We start from the raw sequence: 15013 nt of genomic DNA on the forward strand, positions 1-15013 counted from the left end.
TTACATGAAAGAAGGCCTTCATGAATCTCACTGACTCAAGTTTCCAACCCTTTCTGTTCTCCAATCGGTTTTTTTTATTACACACTCACACACACACACACACACACACACACACACACACACACACACACACACACACACACACACACACACACATACAAATCCCAAACATAATCTCCACCTTCAGTGGATCAAGAAAGTCTCAGCAACCCGCCGGAAAAGGCGCTGCACTCACTGCATTAGCATCACAAAGCTAGCCAATTATGACAAAACACGAGCTGTCACCAGAGGTTTTGTAATTGACCCAATTTTACTCATGGTATGCCCATCAGTCAAGCCCCGGGAGGATTGTGTTTACTGCTCCATGTGAGAATAAAATTGACGAAACACTTCCAAATACTGGAGTGATAAAATCATGGTTTTGGATGCATGGTTTGGAAGGAAATTGTGGTGTCACGTCGCTCTCTGGTGGCTATTGTAGTGCAGAGCATCGGGGGGAAAAAAATAATAAATTGCACTGGGAGATTATTAACAGGGGGGAACTGAATAAGAGTTTTGTAGGATTCATCCCACCCTGGATGGATCAGTTACATTCTTTCACCGATACGGGATAAGAGGATTATTATAAGCGGCGGCTAAGGCACTGCAAGGAACATTGGGAGCACTGCTGTAGCACTGTTTTAGTTGTCAAAATAGGTCACATTAGATACTACGAGTGCCACTACTGCCACTACTAACAATAATAATCATAATTATTATTATCATCATCATCACCATCATAATTATCATCATTATCGTTATTATTATAGCTTATAAGAATTCATTCATTCATTCATTCATTCATTTTCCGAACCGCTTGATCCTCACTAGGGTCGCGGGGGTGCTGGAGCCTATCCCAGCTGTCTTCGAGCAGTAGGCGGGGGACACCCTGAATCGGTTGCCAGCCAATCGCAGGGCACACAGAGACGAACAACCATCCATGCTCACATTCACACCTAGGGACAATTCAGAGTGTTCAATCAGCCTGCCATGCATGTTTTTGGAATGTGGGAGGAAACCGGAGCACCCGGGGAGAACATGCAAACTCCACACAGGGAGGCCGGAGCTGGAATTGAACCCGATACCTCTGCACTGTGAAGTCGACGTGCTAACCACTGGACTACCGGGCCGCCAGCTTATAAGAATGATGTACTAAATTAGATTTTGAATTGAAAGTATACATTTATTGATAAAACTTTAAAAATCCAGAAAAGGTCTTTTTTTATTTAGGAATTTAAGCATTTATTATTTCAAGTCGAATATAAATGATTGTATAAATGATTTAAAATACAGAAAAGTACCCTTTCTTGAAGCGCTACAATATTCCCTTTACGGTTGAAAGTGTGCAAAATTAGATGGACTGGACAAAGTATAGAATACCGCTCATCTTGAAAAATAAAAATTAATATTAATTCCGACAACAATTAATTAATGAGCTCCACAATAATATGAGCAAATATTACACACACATATGAAATAAACACTACATAAAGCATACATATATATATATATATATATAACACACACACACACACACACATGCCTAGATTTAATACTTTGATTCACATTCTTGAAATTGTTACTTTTAATACGTTGTGAGTTCAGTGTATTAATATCCAGGCCAAAAATTCTGCCTTGATACACATATTAATGATCATGTTTGGAGGTTTTGAAGGTTCTACTACTGTGGTATGTTAAAGTGTGTAAGTGCATCAATTTATTACCTGGGACACGTCAGGCACGTTGACCATCTTCTTGGTGGAGGCCACATGGCCCACGATGCCCAAATCCAGCGGGTACACAATTTCACTATCAGGCTGTACCAGGCAGTCGTCAAACACGGAATCTTTATGCACGTTAAACAATCTGCAAGGGACAAGTGATAATTCTGCATCAGTAACAGGAGACCAATTCTGTGTATTTTTCTAATCTGTGGATCAAGGTGGTTTGTTCCGCCCACTGTTGGCAGTTACTTTCCAAAGTGGAAGGTGTATCTGCAACCCAACCTAGACCATTGCTCTGGCATGAAAATGATGATGCGCCAGTTGTTACGCCCAGCACAAACTAATTTCTATGACCTAATTGCCGGATGAGTCGGGGGCCAGGCAACTCTGCATGCCAGAACACCCGGAAAGGCGGAACGAGGTCCGAAACACACTAGACTAGGCTTGTGCTGGCTCGAAAATGAAGTTATGCCCGTTTTTACACCGAGCGCATGAGTGCCATTCTACCAAAATTGTGCACATTGAGTTTATGAGTGATATAGTGTTACTCAGTTACAGTTAGTGAGTCAAGAAGGAATATACAGTACAATATTTGCACTTTCTGACGTTACACTCCACTTGCCTTCGGGACCCAAGAGTGGCAACCACCCACCTGATCCAGCAGATTTAGTCATTAGTTAACAATATTACACAAGGACCATCACGCTTAGATGCAAATCTGGATAAAAGTGTGGCTCGTGGGATTTTTTTTCTCCACTTTTGACAGTTACGATCTTCTCGTATCGGGGTCAGAAGAAACGACACAGCATATGTAACTATAACTGGAGAACACATTTGTTGCATGAGGCTTTGCAATGCGCAGTACTGCCAACTACAGGACTTTTTTTCGGTCTTGGCAGAGGTTTTGGTGTCTTTACTGTAAATGAAAAACAATACTATTTAGGATTTGTTAAATAGATTAAATGTTGGAGGATCAACCTAGTGGCAAGCTCAGCCACGCCGTTCCTTTGTCGGTACATGAAGAGGCTCATGCAGTCGGCCCTCAACATGAAGCTGAGGTGCCTCATGAGATTGAAGAGGGACTTTTCCATCTGCAGGTTGTCCTGGATGTCTCGCACTAGGTCGAAGAGGATCTCGCTCTCTTCCACTGCAGTGAGCCGGTGATAGCGGCTCACGTCGACCGCCGTGGCGCGGCCATTATCCAGCAAATCCGACACCACCTTGGGTCGGAAGTTGACATCGTAATAGTGCTTGGCAAAATGGGGGTTGGCGTCCAGGAACTGCGTGGCCGTGGCGGCATCCACCATGACTGTGGAGCAAAGCGGACATCAATAATATACAATTGTGCCTTGAGATACGAGTGACATGATTTAGGAATTTTAGATAAGAGCCGTTGTTCGGTCGTTTTTTTTTTGGTTGTTTTTTTTTTTTTTGCTACAGTATGAATAACAAAACAGAATACAACACTAAAACAAGGTCGAGTCTCATGCTTAGTCGAAAGACAAAGAAGAAAAATATGTTCTAAGACGAGTTTTTTTTTAATATGGAGTATTTGTTGAGAGCAACATACAAAAAAGTCACAAAGTATTGTGTAGTCAAGTAAACAACAAAGAACTGTTTCACCTTCCTTTTTCTGTGTAGCAACACGGGAAAAAACACATTTAAAATGAACCTTCAAAAGTTAATCTTTGAAACTAACTGACTAACCCAAAAACAGACAATTTAGAGGTACAGTAAATATTGTTAGTTTGAGTTACCTTTCTAATTGTAAAATGTAATTTCAGCTAGTTTTCATTTTTGAAAGGATTCTTCGTTTTTGTTTTATGTCGTCGGAGAAAGTACTTTTTCAATGTTCGTTCTAGTAATTTCATTCGTCTTCGTTAGCTATGATAACCTTGATCACAACACTCATGACGTCACAGCAAGCACATATATCGATCATAAAAGACAAGCGGTACCTAATGAAGTGTCCGTATTGTCTCCAGCAGCACAGTGTCTAATTCCTCTGTTTTATCACACAGTCTGCAGGTGGATGAGAGAGCAAAGAGGATTATTGCAAGGGTGCCTTTAAATAATCACGTGCGCGTAAACCTGCACACAAATGCAAGGCTGAGATTACGATGTTTTCCACAGTTGAGGGCCACCACCTGGGAATCCTCCCTTTTTTATTGCAGCATGGGCATTGTTCTCTCATATTCCTGTTGGAATATTGACATGAAAGCCAGCATGCATTCATTTTTACACACACACACACACACACACACACACACACACACACACACACACACATAACAAAACGGAAGCAAAGTTGTGAAATGCAGACGTAGTCGGCCATTTTGGTGTGAAGCCTGTATTTTTATGGGAGGGGGGCGTTTAATATTGCTCAATTATTGGAGCTCTTTCTTATTAAAATGAGCTGCATAAAAAACAAAGAGATGACGTTAAATTGCTGGATAGGCTTTGTCATGATCGAAATGTGATAAATAATCTCGCCATTTAATACATCATACATGATACAAGTAAGAAGATCAGACACTACGCTATTATACTCATAAACCATTCTTTTGAACTTTAGATGGTGTACCTAATTGAGTGGCCCTAGAGCGCGAGTCTAGTCGGAGTGACAGTTCGTTGGGCGCGCGACCTATCTTTGTTGTCCGAGCATCTCACGTGACCCAGTTCTCGTGTTCCGTCGTGACGTCACGTTGCCCTCACGCAGCGGTGCTTCTGCAGTACATGAAATAGAAACGGAATGGAATAATTAAGAAAACAGCCATCTTCTCTGAACGCCGTTTGCGAATAATTCCAGGAGAGATCAGGTCAGTGACTTTAACGTAAATATTTTTAAAACGACCATTTTGTTCCTCGCCGCGTCGACCAAAAGTGACATAAACTCGCATCTTAAAGTTTGACACGTTGCCGGATGGCGACTTGTTCACAAAGACGTTCATTCATACTCTTGAGTAAACACGGTAGCTGCTTGATATGAAAAGGACGTTTAATCTTCTTTTTTAATGGCAGCTTTTCGGCATTAGCTGTTAAACATAGCCTGCACCAATAATCTCATCAACGCGGAGCACACACTGGCAAAGTTATTGTGGTTGCCATGAGTGAGCCACTCTTATAAGAATTATTAAGAAAGAGAAATATGTTGCCGTCTGTATTCAGTGTTAAAATAATGTGTATGGAAAAAACAGACGTCACAATTAGTGTCCTTTTGAAAATGGTGTTCAGATGTACAGTAAGTATTGAAACGATGCTGCTAAAGAAACTGCTCAGTGACTATTCATCGTGTTTTTCCTGACCTTATTTCATAAATTAGCACTAGTGGGAGCCCCCCCCCCCCCACGCCCGACTGACTTGACCTGTAATATGATGATGTCTCAGAGGGGCTTCAACCCATGTGAAAGCTTTCTTTCTTTCACACTTTGCAGTGTATTGAAGCGCTTGTGCGCTTGGTTCCTAGCTTGTACTTTCCTCATTATGGCACTCTCTTACCCTAACCCTAACCCTAAGTATTTAAACGTGTTATTAAAAATAGTTGAATACTTTCTCTGTTATAACCACCACAACAACAAAATAATTAATTCTGCCTTAATGAATCAACTTATTGAATAAAATTAAATTTGGCATTACTTAGCACAATAACGTGCATGTGAAGTGAAGCTATTATTTTTATCCACTTAGGTTCGCCTTTTTTTGTTTGTTTGTTTGTTTTCAAGATGGCGCCCAAGTAGGCAGCCGTCTGTAAGTGCCCTTCAAGAATCTTGTTTTTTTTGTTGTTTTTGTCTTTTGTTTTGTCACATGGTGTTTGTTGTTTCGTCGTGGGGACCTGATGTGGACTGTTTTCAGAGTTTTTTGGCCACGACATTCGTCAAAGGTGAAGAATCTTGGGAGGATTGGGAGGAATGTCGGCGCCATTTGACTGTCGTTGCTGGACATCCCCGGGGCGCTTGTCTCTTGCGCCTGAAGTAGGCAGCATTTTCACAGCCCCGCTTTGTTCAGCGAAAAGGTCGGTGCTGATGGACAGTCTGCGGCTGGATGGATGCATGGATTGAGGAGCCGACGATGAGAAGAAAAGAGCGTCAGCGCAGAGCGCTGATGCGTATGTGGAACTGGGAGTCGCGGCTTGGAATTGAAGCGGATTTACATGGGACAGGAGAAGAGAGCCAATCTCTCTTTTTCGTGAATGGATGCTACAGCTTCTTGCTGCTTTCAAGCTTAGCTTGTAGCAGACGTTTGCACATTGCAGCATGACGTCTCTGATCCACTGGTGAAAAGGACACTTTGAATCGCTCCTCTTTCATCTGTAACTGCTTCAGACAACAAAGTGTATGCAGGACAGTGGTTAAGATTGCACGATTGTCTGTGTCTCATGTGTTGTCTTGTATTATTTTGTCATTTTTTTGTTAACTTTTCTTTTGATGGCGGCGCGGACACCCGCAGCGGCTCCTCTTGTTTCTTGTTTTATGTTGTGAGGGAAGAAATTTCATTTGTGCTCTATATACAGTACATTTGACAATAAAGTTGTATCCAATCCAATCCAATCCAATCTGTGCTTGTTGGTTGCGCCTTCTCGGCAGTACACCTGTACCAGCACTGATTTTGATTGGGAGGAGTGTCGGCGCCGTTTAACTGTAAGTGCTGGACAGTCTGTCATTCCTCCCTGCTTGCTGCCATCACACCAATTTATTTCTACACGGGGTGTTGCATGTGACTTCTGTAGAATGTGTGTAAAACTTAATGGTTGCAGCCCTCAATCCAGTCAATGAAAGGTCAACCTCATGCTCGCTCACGCAATACAAGTGTTGTACGATTAATGCGATGCCTCCTCTGACCAGTTATTGTGATCCTAACTTTGTTTCTGTTGACCGTAGACAGCTTGATGATGCCTCATGAAGATGCCTGCTGCACGGCATCTGGGGACAGGACCAAGAATGAGCATTATGAGCCGCTCATCCTGGAGAGAGTGCCAGAAGAAGGAGGACAAAGCTGCCAGGTGGTGTTGTCACGCTACTTCAGGGAACACTGCTCCTGCTCACCACAAAAGATCAAGTCCAAAATCCTGGGCTTTGTCCCCATCCTGAGATGGCTGCCGCAGTACCAGCTCCGAGACTGGCTACTTGGGGATGTCATGTCAGGACTCATCGTTGGAATCCTATTGGTTCCCCAGTCTATTGCTTACTCCTTATTGGCCGGCCAGGATCCCATCTATGGGCTCTACACCTCCTTCTTCTCCTCCATCATCTACACGCTGCTGGGCACCTCCAAACACATCTCTGTGGGAATTTTCGGTGTGCTGTGCCTGCTAGTGGGTCAGGTAGTGGACCGAGAGTTGGCGGTGGCGGGATACCTTGTGGACGGCGGCGTTGGCGGCAATGGCAGTGCCAACCTGAGGGGCAGCAATAATAGCATGGTGGAGGCATGTGACAGGAGCTGCTATGCGATAACCGTGGGAGCAACTGTCACTTTCATCGCGGGGGTTTACCAAGTGCTGATGGCTATCTTCCAAGTAGGCTTTGTGTCCGTCTACCTGTCAAACTCACTGCTCAGCGGCTTTGCTACGGGAGCCTCGCTCACCATCCTCACCTCCCAAGTCAAGTACATGCTGGGTCTAAAGATCACCCGGCCGCAGGGCTGGTTCACGTTCTTCAAGACCTGGTTCAGTTTGCTGGCCAACCTGGGAAAGAGCAACCTGTGCGACCTGATCACCAGTCTGGTGTGCCTGCTGCTGCTGCTGCCCACCAAGGAGCTCAACGACCACTACAAAGCCAAGCTGAAGGTCAGTCACTCACTCGGGGAAAAGAGGCCTTTCTTTGAGTTAAGGCACATGTCAAGAAATGTGTTGCGTTAGTTGCTGGGTTAGTCATTCACTTCAATAATAAACAACTCAATCAAATAAACAAGAAGTAAATATTGTGACACCAACAGTAATTTGCTGGGTGTGTCATTCACTTCAGAAAACCAAAGGCCTCCTTAAATAGGTACCTTATGTATTTCATATTTTAGTGCAGCTCAAGAAACTGATTGGTATTTGTTCAAATATTGAGACACCATTTCCCAACATGTTAGTCATGCACAGGCAAATAGATGACTTACTCTCTTTACATTTTGGCACAGGTCCAGAAATGTATAATTTCCTCAAATAGTGGGAAGCCAAGCACCAAGTAGTTGATGGGTGAGTCATTCATGTATTTCAGGCAAATAAACAGTTCCTTTGCCAAGTACTTTTCCTTTCAAAGTGGCCCACGTCTAGAAATGTATTGTCATTTCCTCAAATAATGGTTGTCTCTCAAATTGACGACATGCCCCAGTCAGTTGCTGGGTACATTTAACACCAGTAAAAAGTAAACACCTCCAGTATATAGACACCCCGCTTTTTTCTCCACCAGGAATTGTAATTATCGAATGCCACTGTTCGATAATGGACATTGAATGGTTCACTGCTGACTCCCTTTGAACTCCGTTGCTAACCAAAACAGCAGTACTTATCGAAACACACCGTTTGTACATGAATGCCTTCCTCAAATCGCTGTTCCTCTGCTTGTTACCCAGGCTCCGATTCCCTTTGAGCTGTTTGTCGTCATCATTGCAACGCTGGCATCTCATTTCGGCCGCTTCAACGAAGACTACGGCTCAGACGTAGCAGGCGAAATCCCAACGGGCTTCCTGCCGCCACAGCTGCCGGCGTGGTCACTCATCCCCAGCGTGGCGATGGACGCCTTCTCTATTGCACTAGTGGGCTTCGCTATCACCGTGTCGCTATCGGAGATGTTTGCCAAAAAGCACGGCTACCGTGTCGATGCCAACCAGGAGATGTACGCCATCGGCTTCTGCAACATCCTGCCGTCCTTCTTCCGTTGCTTCACCACCAGCGCTGCGCTGACAAAGACACTGGTCAAGGAGTCGACGGGCTGCCAGACGCAGGTATCAGGCCTGGTGAGTGCCGTGGTGCTGCTGCTGGTGCTGCTGGTCATCGCTCCGCTCTTTTATTCCCTTCAGAAGTGAGTTACGGTCACCTCAAAATTAGCATTTTCTTCAGGTTCTGGCAACCCATTCAGGCAACTCTGGCTTTCCGTCTAGGTGCGTGTTGGCTGTCATCATCGTGGTTAACCTTCGTGGCGCCCTACGCAAGTTCGCCGACGTCCCCAGCATGTGGCACACTAACCGCATAGACGCCGCCATCTGGCTTATCACCATGGCCACCTCGGCGCTGATCAACACGGAGCTGGGCCTCCTGGTGGGCATCCTGGTGTCCGCCTTCAGTGTCCTGGGCCGGACGCAGCGGGCTCAGGCGCAGGAGCTGGGCCGGACCTCCGACAGGGACCACTATGAGGTGCTGTCAGCGTACAGCGGCCTCCACGCTCACTCGGGCGTGGCCGTCTTCAGGTATCCAGCACCCATCTACTATGCCAATCAGAGTTTGTTCAAGAAGTCTTTGTACCGATGTGCGGGACTCGACCCGGTAAAGGAGAAGTCACGGCGCATCAAGTTTGAGAAGAAGCTCAAACGGCAGAACACCGAGCCAGAACTCCCTTGCAAAGAGGACGGCGAGGGCACCGCCAGCATCACATTGTCGCTGGACCAGAAACCTTTACGCAACTTAGTCCTGGACTGCAGCGCTGTCTTCTTCCTGGACAGCGCTGGCGTCAACGCCCTGAAGGAAGTGCACAGTGATTACGCTGAGCTGGGGGTAGCGGTGGTCCTGGCTCAGTGCAACACGGCCGTGCTGGACGCCCTCCATCGAGGTGGGTACTTCTCGGAAAAAAAGGGAGAAGATGACCGCCTGACCTTCTTCACCATTGCAGACGCCGTCCATCACCTGCAGCGTGCGTTCGTGCCAAACGGCACATGTTGAGATTTACTGAGCCGATATCTTTATGAAAACAAGTTGTGCCTTGTTATGATGATGATGATGATGGTTACTGATTGTGCCTTCTCGGGCTGGGTTTACTCTGCAGGTCTCTGACTGTAATGCAATCGTTTCTGCCAGCTCGTCCTAACTGCCATCTTGCATGCTAAAAATAAACACACCTATCTCAAGTAATCAAAAACATCTTATTGAGCGACCACCACCCCTTCCCCCCCTCAGGGATATCTGATTTCATGTTTTGTTTTGTATTGACGCTGTCATGAAGTGTTTCCAAATTACATGAATCTTGTGGTGTATATTCTATTGGCGGTTTCAGGGTTAAAAAGTGGAAACGACTTAGTTGACTAGGTAAGGTTACTGGTTTCAAGGTATGCCATGGTTTTAAAAAAGCTTTCCATCATATGTTGTTGGTGCAAGATGTCTGTTTACAAATGGACCTATGGAAAATGTTTAATGGGAAAAAGTTACCTACCCAAACACTTTAAAGTCATACATTATGCGCTTGTAGATCAATAATTACAATATCTTGAAACGTATATATTTGCTCATGGTTCTCATACAGTCAGAATCTGATACTTGCTCGTGCTCACTATGGGCGAGTTTTGCTTTTTTGGAGACATACTGTACATAATTGTTCGTAACCTCCAGTCTACAAGGGAGGCAACTTTTTCTGGAAGTTTATGTTGTTGTTACTGAAATGACACCGTGGTGCATTGCCAAAGTTTTATGTCAAAGCCAGCGTAGCACAAGAGACAAGTTACTGACATCCAAATGACTGACACACAGAAGTAGCAAGATGTAATTTATTTTTATTCCACGTTGACACAGTCATTAGCAGGCGTTCCCTCATCTGTTCAGCAGCCAATGTTCTATTTCTCCGTCTGTGTGTTTGTCAAGGGTGATGCACTTGCCAAACAACCACAGTGCTGAGCAAAGTTCACCCTCCCTCCCCCAAAAAAGGAGAGGTGTTTTTTTTCTATATATTTATTTCAAAAGCAAAGTCCAAAATGTAGAGCTGAAAGCTTAATATACTGTCAAAATGAAAACTTGTTCTCAGGTAAAGCTACTAGTATCTATGCAGAACTGTAGTTTGTGGTTTTATGTTTTTCTTTTTTTAAACGTATGTGATCCAAATGGTAAACACCGTTCTTATCCAGTCACTGTTGGGAAAGTCTAAGACTGTCTTGTGCAGGGGCAAGAGCCTTATTGATTGTTGTTGGGTTTTTTTTCCCACAATCCAAGCTGCTTAATGCAGCTGATATAAAAGGTAAAAAGAGTCCATTTACATTTGTGTCACCAATTAGAAAGATTTTATTTTAGCATTACTGAGCTATGTTGTTAGGAGGTAGCAATGTCAAAAACAGGAATACCGTCCACTTCCAACGGTCAAGGTTACACTGGGAAACAGTTTTTGTTGAGTTAGGTGTAACAGCTGTTTTTAACAGTTTTTTTGGGGTGCAGAATCCAAAGCTGATCTCAGTTTTTCTCTGTCATGTCAAGTTTTTTAGCTGTAGAACCCCATTTTTAAAATATATTAAATAGATATGTGTGTACGTAAATAAAACACCGAGCTGGAATAGTTACAAACTTTGAAAACTAACAAACATCATGAAATGAAATAGAATTGACAATGTTCTGCCCAAGGTTACAATGTTAAGCGAAAAGCCGGCACTAATCCTCAATGCAAGCTTTGTTTTGAGGATATCGGAAGTACTGACCGATTGGGAGCTGCACACTCCTCTCACTGCACTACCTCAATTTTGACTGCACAAACAAATTGCTGCATAGCTGTTGATGAGTCCAATCGTCATAAGCAGGCAAGTCTTGGTACAGCTAATCAGTGGAATGTTGCTTATCTGGTCAACTGTGCAGAAAAAAAAAACAAAACTTGACATGCTAGGAAAAAAAATGGAATTAGCATGCCACAGCATAAAAGTCCAACTCAACAGAATTTATCTTTCAAATTGTTCCCCTGTGTTATGATCTTGTTGGAGCAGGTCCTAATTGGATTTGAACTATGCTTGGCAACTGGCTTTAACAGTGGTGTGAAAAATTGTTTCTTCTGTCCACTCCCAGCTACAATTATGCTGGAGTCCTTTTGATTTCGATTTTGTATGATGTCCAATTCACAATGCTGGAGGCTATGAATTGATCTTGTCATTATTTTGTTCAGAACTATTCACACTCATGTTCACAGCCTTGAATACATGTTCTTTGCACGTTTTCACAAGCACTTGATGGGCGTTCACCAACTGACACAGGTGACACCGACATCATAACAATCATGTTTTTTCAAAGCCAAAATCTTTTGATGTGTCCAAAAATGAAAAGTGTGTAAAAATGGATTCACGTAGACAGTAGTAACAAGTGCCTTTGATGTCATTGTAATAATGTATCATCATATTTGCTTTATGCCTTAATAAAATGCACATGCTATTGTTTTTTTTTTGTGTGTGTGATTCAACATTTTGGGTTGGTCTTTATGCACAAACGCCCCACTGGAATGTTTCCATGCGTGTTTCCACATCTGCATGGACATGCAGCTTCTATTCATTTTGTTTTTGTAGAAGTCTGAAGCTTGCACCACCCTGCTCCATGAATCAATGAATGGTGTTTGGCTTCCACGTCATAACCTGTGTTGAACACAAATCTTACTTATTTAATCATTATTATCACTTCAAAATATCTAAAATTGTAACAAGGTTTCACAAGTATCCACGCACTGGCTACAACGCATGCGCTCCTGCATCTCAGGACCCTTGTATTAAATTTATGAAAAGCGCTGTCACTATGTTCATTTAACAATGTGTTCATTGTTGAGGTTTAATTCTAATATTGTATAAACCCAACTGCAATGAAATTCGGACGTTGTGTTGAACAAATAAAAACGGAATACAATGATTTGGAAATTATATTCAACCGGTGTTTAATTACAACGACAAGATATTTAATGTTGAAACTGATAAACTTTTATTGTTTTTAGCAAATTGATGTTCGTGTATGTGTGCCCTGTGATTGGCTGGCAACCAGTTTAGGTTCGACCTTGCCCACTGCCCCAAGACAGCTGGGATAGGATATTTTTGTGTAGTCATATAAATATAGATTGAACATGATTTTCAAATCATTGTATTCTGTTTTTATTCATGTTTAAAACAACGTTCCAACTTTATTATAGTTGGAATTTGTAATATTTTAGTTATCTTATTGAGCCACACAGGTTTAAAGAAACCAAATTTAAGACTCCCCATTCACTCTGTGTATGACCACAGAGAGTGTGTGGCACAGAAGACACAAAATTACATGAAAGTATTTTCAAAATTTGGGCTAATATTTTTCGTCATTTCTGTTCCTTCGAATAGTCTACAATGGTAAATCTACACAAAAAATGTCCCTGTCATTTCAAACTCACCTTAAAACATTCCCCTTTAAATTAATACAACTCAGCAGAGCAAAAACATACATATTTAGCCATCGCTCTGTAACGTCTGCGGGCAACCCAGGCAACACCGAGACGTACAAAGTTCACATACCTTGTCGAGATGTATCACTTCAAGTAACTTTCACCTTTACCCGTCATTTTAGCCTGGGATTTGGCGCCATCTTCGGGCATTTTAAGGTGTTACAGAGGAAGCCTCAAGCAGACTTCATTTCTAGCGAATAGCTCAAGAAAGGCTCCACTCACTGACCACTGGAGTGTCTGGGGAGAGTGGGATGTAACACACTCATGAAAATATAAATTGGCAGGCTTTTAATTTTCACATTTGTCCTCCAGATGGACCTGCTCACCCTCCCATTCAAAACATGACACAGGATCCCCTGCCCCCCTTCCCCCCAAAAAATTAATCAGAAAACATTTTTTGATGATCATTTTAGCGTTATGTGAAACGCGTATACGGATTTACACTGTGCTACTTGGAAACGTACACGAGCACGCACCTTTGAGGTCTGAATTGCAAGTCGCTGGGTGGGGGTGGGGGGGGGGGTAACCGAATTCACCGACGGACCTCAATCTGACGTCACTCGACAATGGCAACCTAATGGAAATACAGACCCTGAATGGCAAAAGACAATTTACAAACTTATAAGATTATTATGGTCGTTTGCCATTTAAATGCATACTTTCCCATTAAAAATGCCCACAAAAGGCTGAGACGTTAGTCACGTTTGCCTCGCCATATACAGGTACTGTATTGGGCTTTAAAGGCTGGATCACGCCATTAAAATCATTTATGGTTGCTTTCAGATTCTGCTTTCCCTTTACAATATGGAACATTTTAACAGGTAAACAGTACATTTTCTCCTAAAAAATGCACGTTGACATAAAAAGGTTGATTTCCCCACCTCGAAACACTATTTGTTCACTAAAAGGGTACACAGTCTGTCGTATAGATATGTTTTGATAGATTTTGGTTGAAAATGGCTAGTTTCCCCATTACAGTGCAACATTTTACCATTCAGACTGCATTTGCTTGAAAAATGTGACACCAGCGGATATAAAATGATTTGCAACAGCTTCATCATAGCAGCATCCTAAACACCACATGCATCCTCTGTTGTCTCTCACTTGGCACATTAAAGTTTTCCATTCTGAATCTGAATACAAATTGAATCATCATAATGTTGTTGTTGTTGTGTCTGCAGTGACATTAATCAATTGCTGAGCTTCCAAATTTGCACCGATGATTTATTGCTGCATAAAAGTTGAGCAGTTCCACTTGACTAACTTATTAAAAGTTGTTGGTGTTAAGGCACAAAGAGATGAGACCATGACACATTTGCAATCAGAACACTTTCACTAGTCATCACCAGTTTACTGCTTTGCATTTCATCATTTATTCTCTCCCAAGGAGTACACTGGCAAGGGGAAGATTGTCTTACAAATATAAAATGTGAATGCAAGTTTCTTAGAGCTATTTTGAGATAGACGCAATACCTGATCCATGGAGCAAATGATGATGATTATGAAGTGGCTGGCAAGTGCCTGTTTTTGTCTCTCTTCGCATCGCCAAAATGTTTTCCAGATACTTTTAAAATGCACTTTAATTTGCCACAGGCAGACAAATTAATTTGAAATTTGTGAATTAGATAGTTTTGCTGTCCACATAAAACCACAGATAAAAAAAGAATGACATGAGTCAGACAGTACAAAACAAAATGCATTTTGTTTTTTTCAGAGAAGAAAAACATCACTCTATAATGTACTTTATAACAACTACTGAAGACCTATAAATACATTAATTACAATGCATTTATTTGCTATTGACATCACAAAAACCAGACGCATCCATCCATCCATCCACTTTCTAATCCACTTATCCTCACAAGAGTCGCAGGCACGCTGGAGCCTATCCCAGCTGTCTTTGGGCAGTCGGCGGGG

At 42.7% G+C, this 15013-nt stretch overlaps 2 protein-coding genes across 3 annotated transcripts in view; one reads left to right on the top strand and one right to left on the bottom strand.

Annotated features, from left to right (window-relative positions):
* The window catches only part of pde6a (phosphodiesterase 6A, cGMP-specific, rod, alpha), a 19175-nt gene extending 15162 nt beyond the window's left edge, over positions 1–4013 (bottom strand). The window contains exons 1-3 of the mRNA XM_019884014.1: positions 3722–4013; positions 2742–3072; positions 1764–1905 (exon numbers count right to left, since the gene is read on the bottom strand). Of these exons, the coding sequence (XP_019739573.1) occupies positions 1764–1905; positions 2742–3070 (471 nt within the window). The 5' untranslated portion in view covers positions 3071–3072; positions 3722–4013. The remainder of the gene's footprint in view (positions 1–1763; positions 1906–2741; positions 3073–3721) is intronic.
* A 454-nt stretch (positions 4014–4467) lies between these two features.
* slc26a2 (solute carrier family 26 member 2) lies at positions 4468–12077 on the top strand. 2 transcript variants are annotated; one of them, XM_019884028.1, is made up of 4 exons: positions 4468–4582; positions 6641–7545; positions 8319–8767; positions 8847–12077. In XM_019884028.1, the coding sequence occupies exons 2-4, from the start codon at positions 6649–6651 to the stop codon at positions 9619–9621; spliced, it is 2121 nt and encodes a 706-aa protein (XP_019739587.1). In that variant the 5' UTR covers positions 4468–4582; positions 6641–6648; the 3' UTR covers positions 9622–12077. The 2 variants fall into 2 exon arrangements, with proteins under 2 accessions (XP_019739587.1, XP_019739588.1); XM_019884029.1 differs by having other exon boundaries at positions 6645–7545.
* The last annotated feature ends 2936 nt before the right edge of the window (positions 12078–15013 follow it).

This window comes from Hippocampus comes, unplaced genomic scaffold, assembly GCF_001891065.2.
Source record: "Hippocampus comes isolate QL1 unplaced genomic scaffold, H_comes_QL1_v1.1 scaffold156, whole genome shotgun sequence".
Classification (NCBI taxonomy): Eukaryota; Metazoa; Chordata; class Actinopteri; order Syngnathiformes; family Syngnathidae; genus Hippocampus; species Hippocampus comes.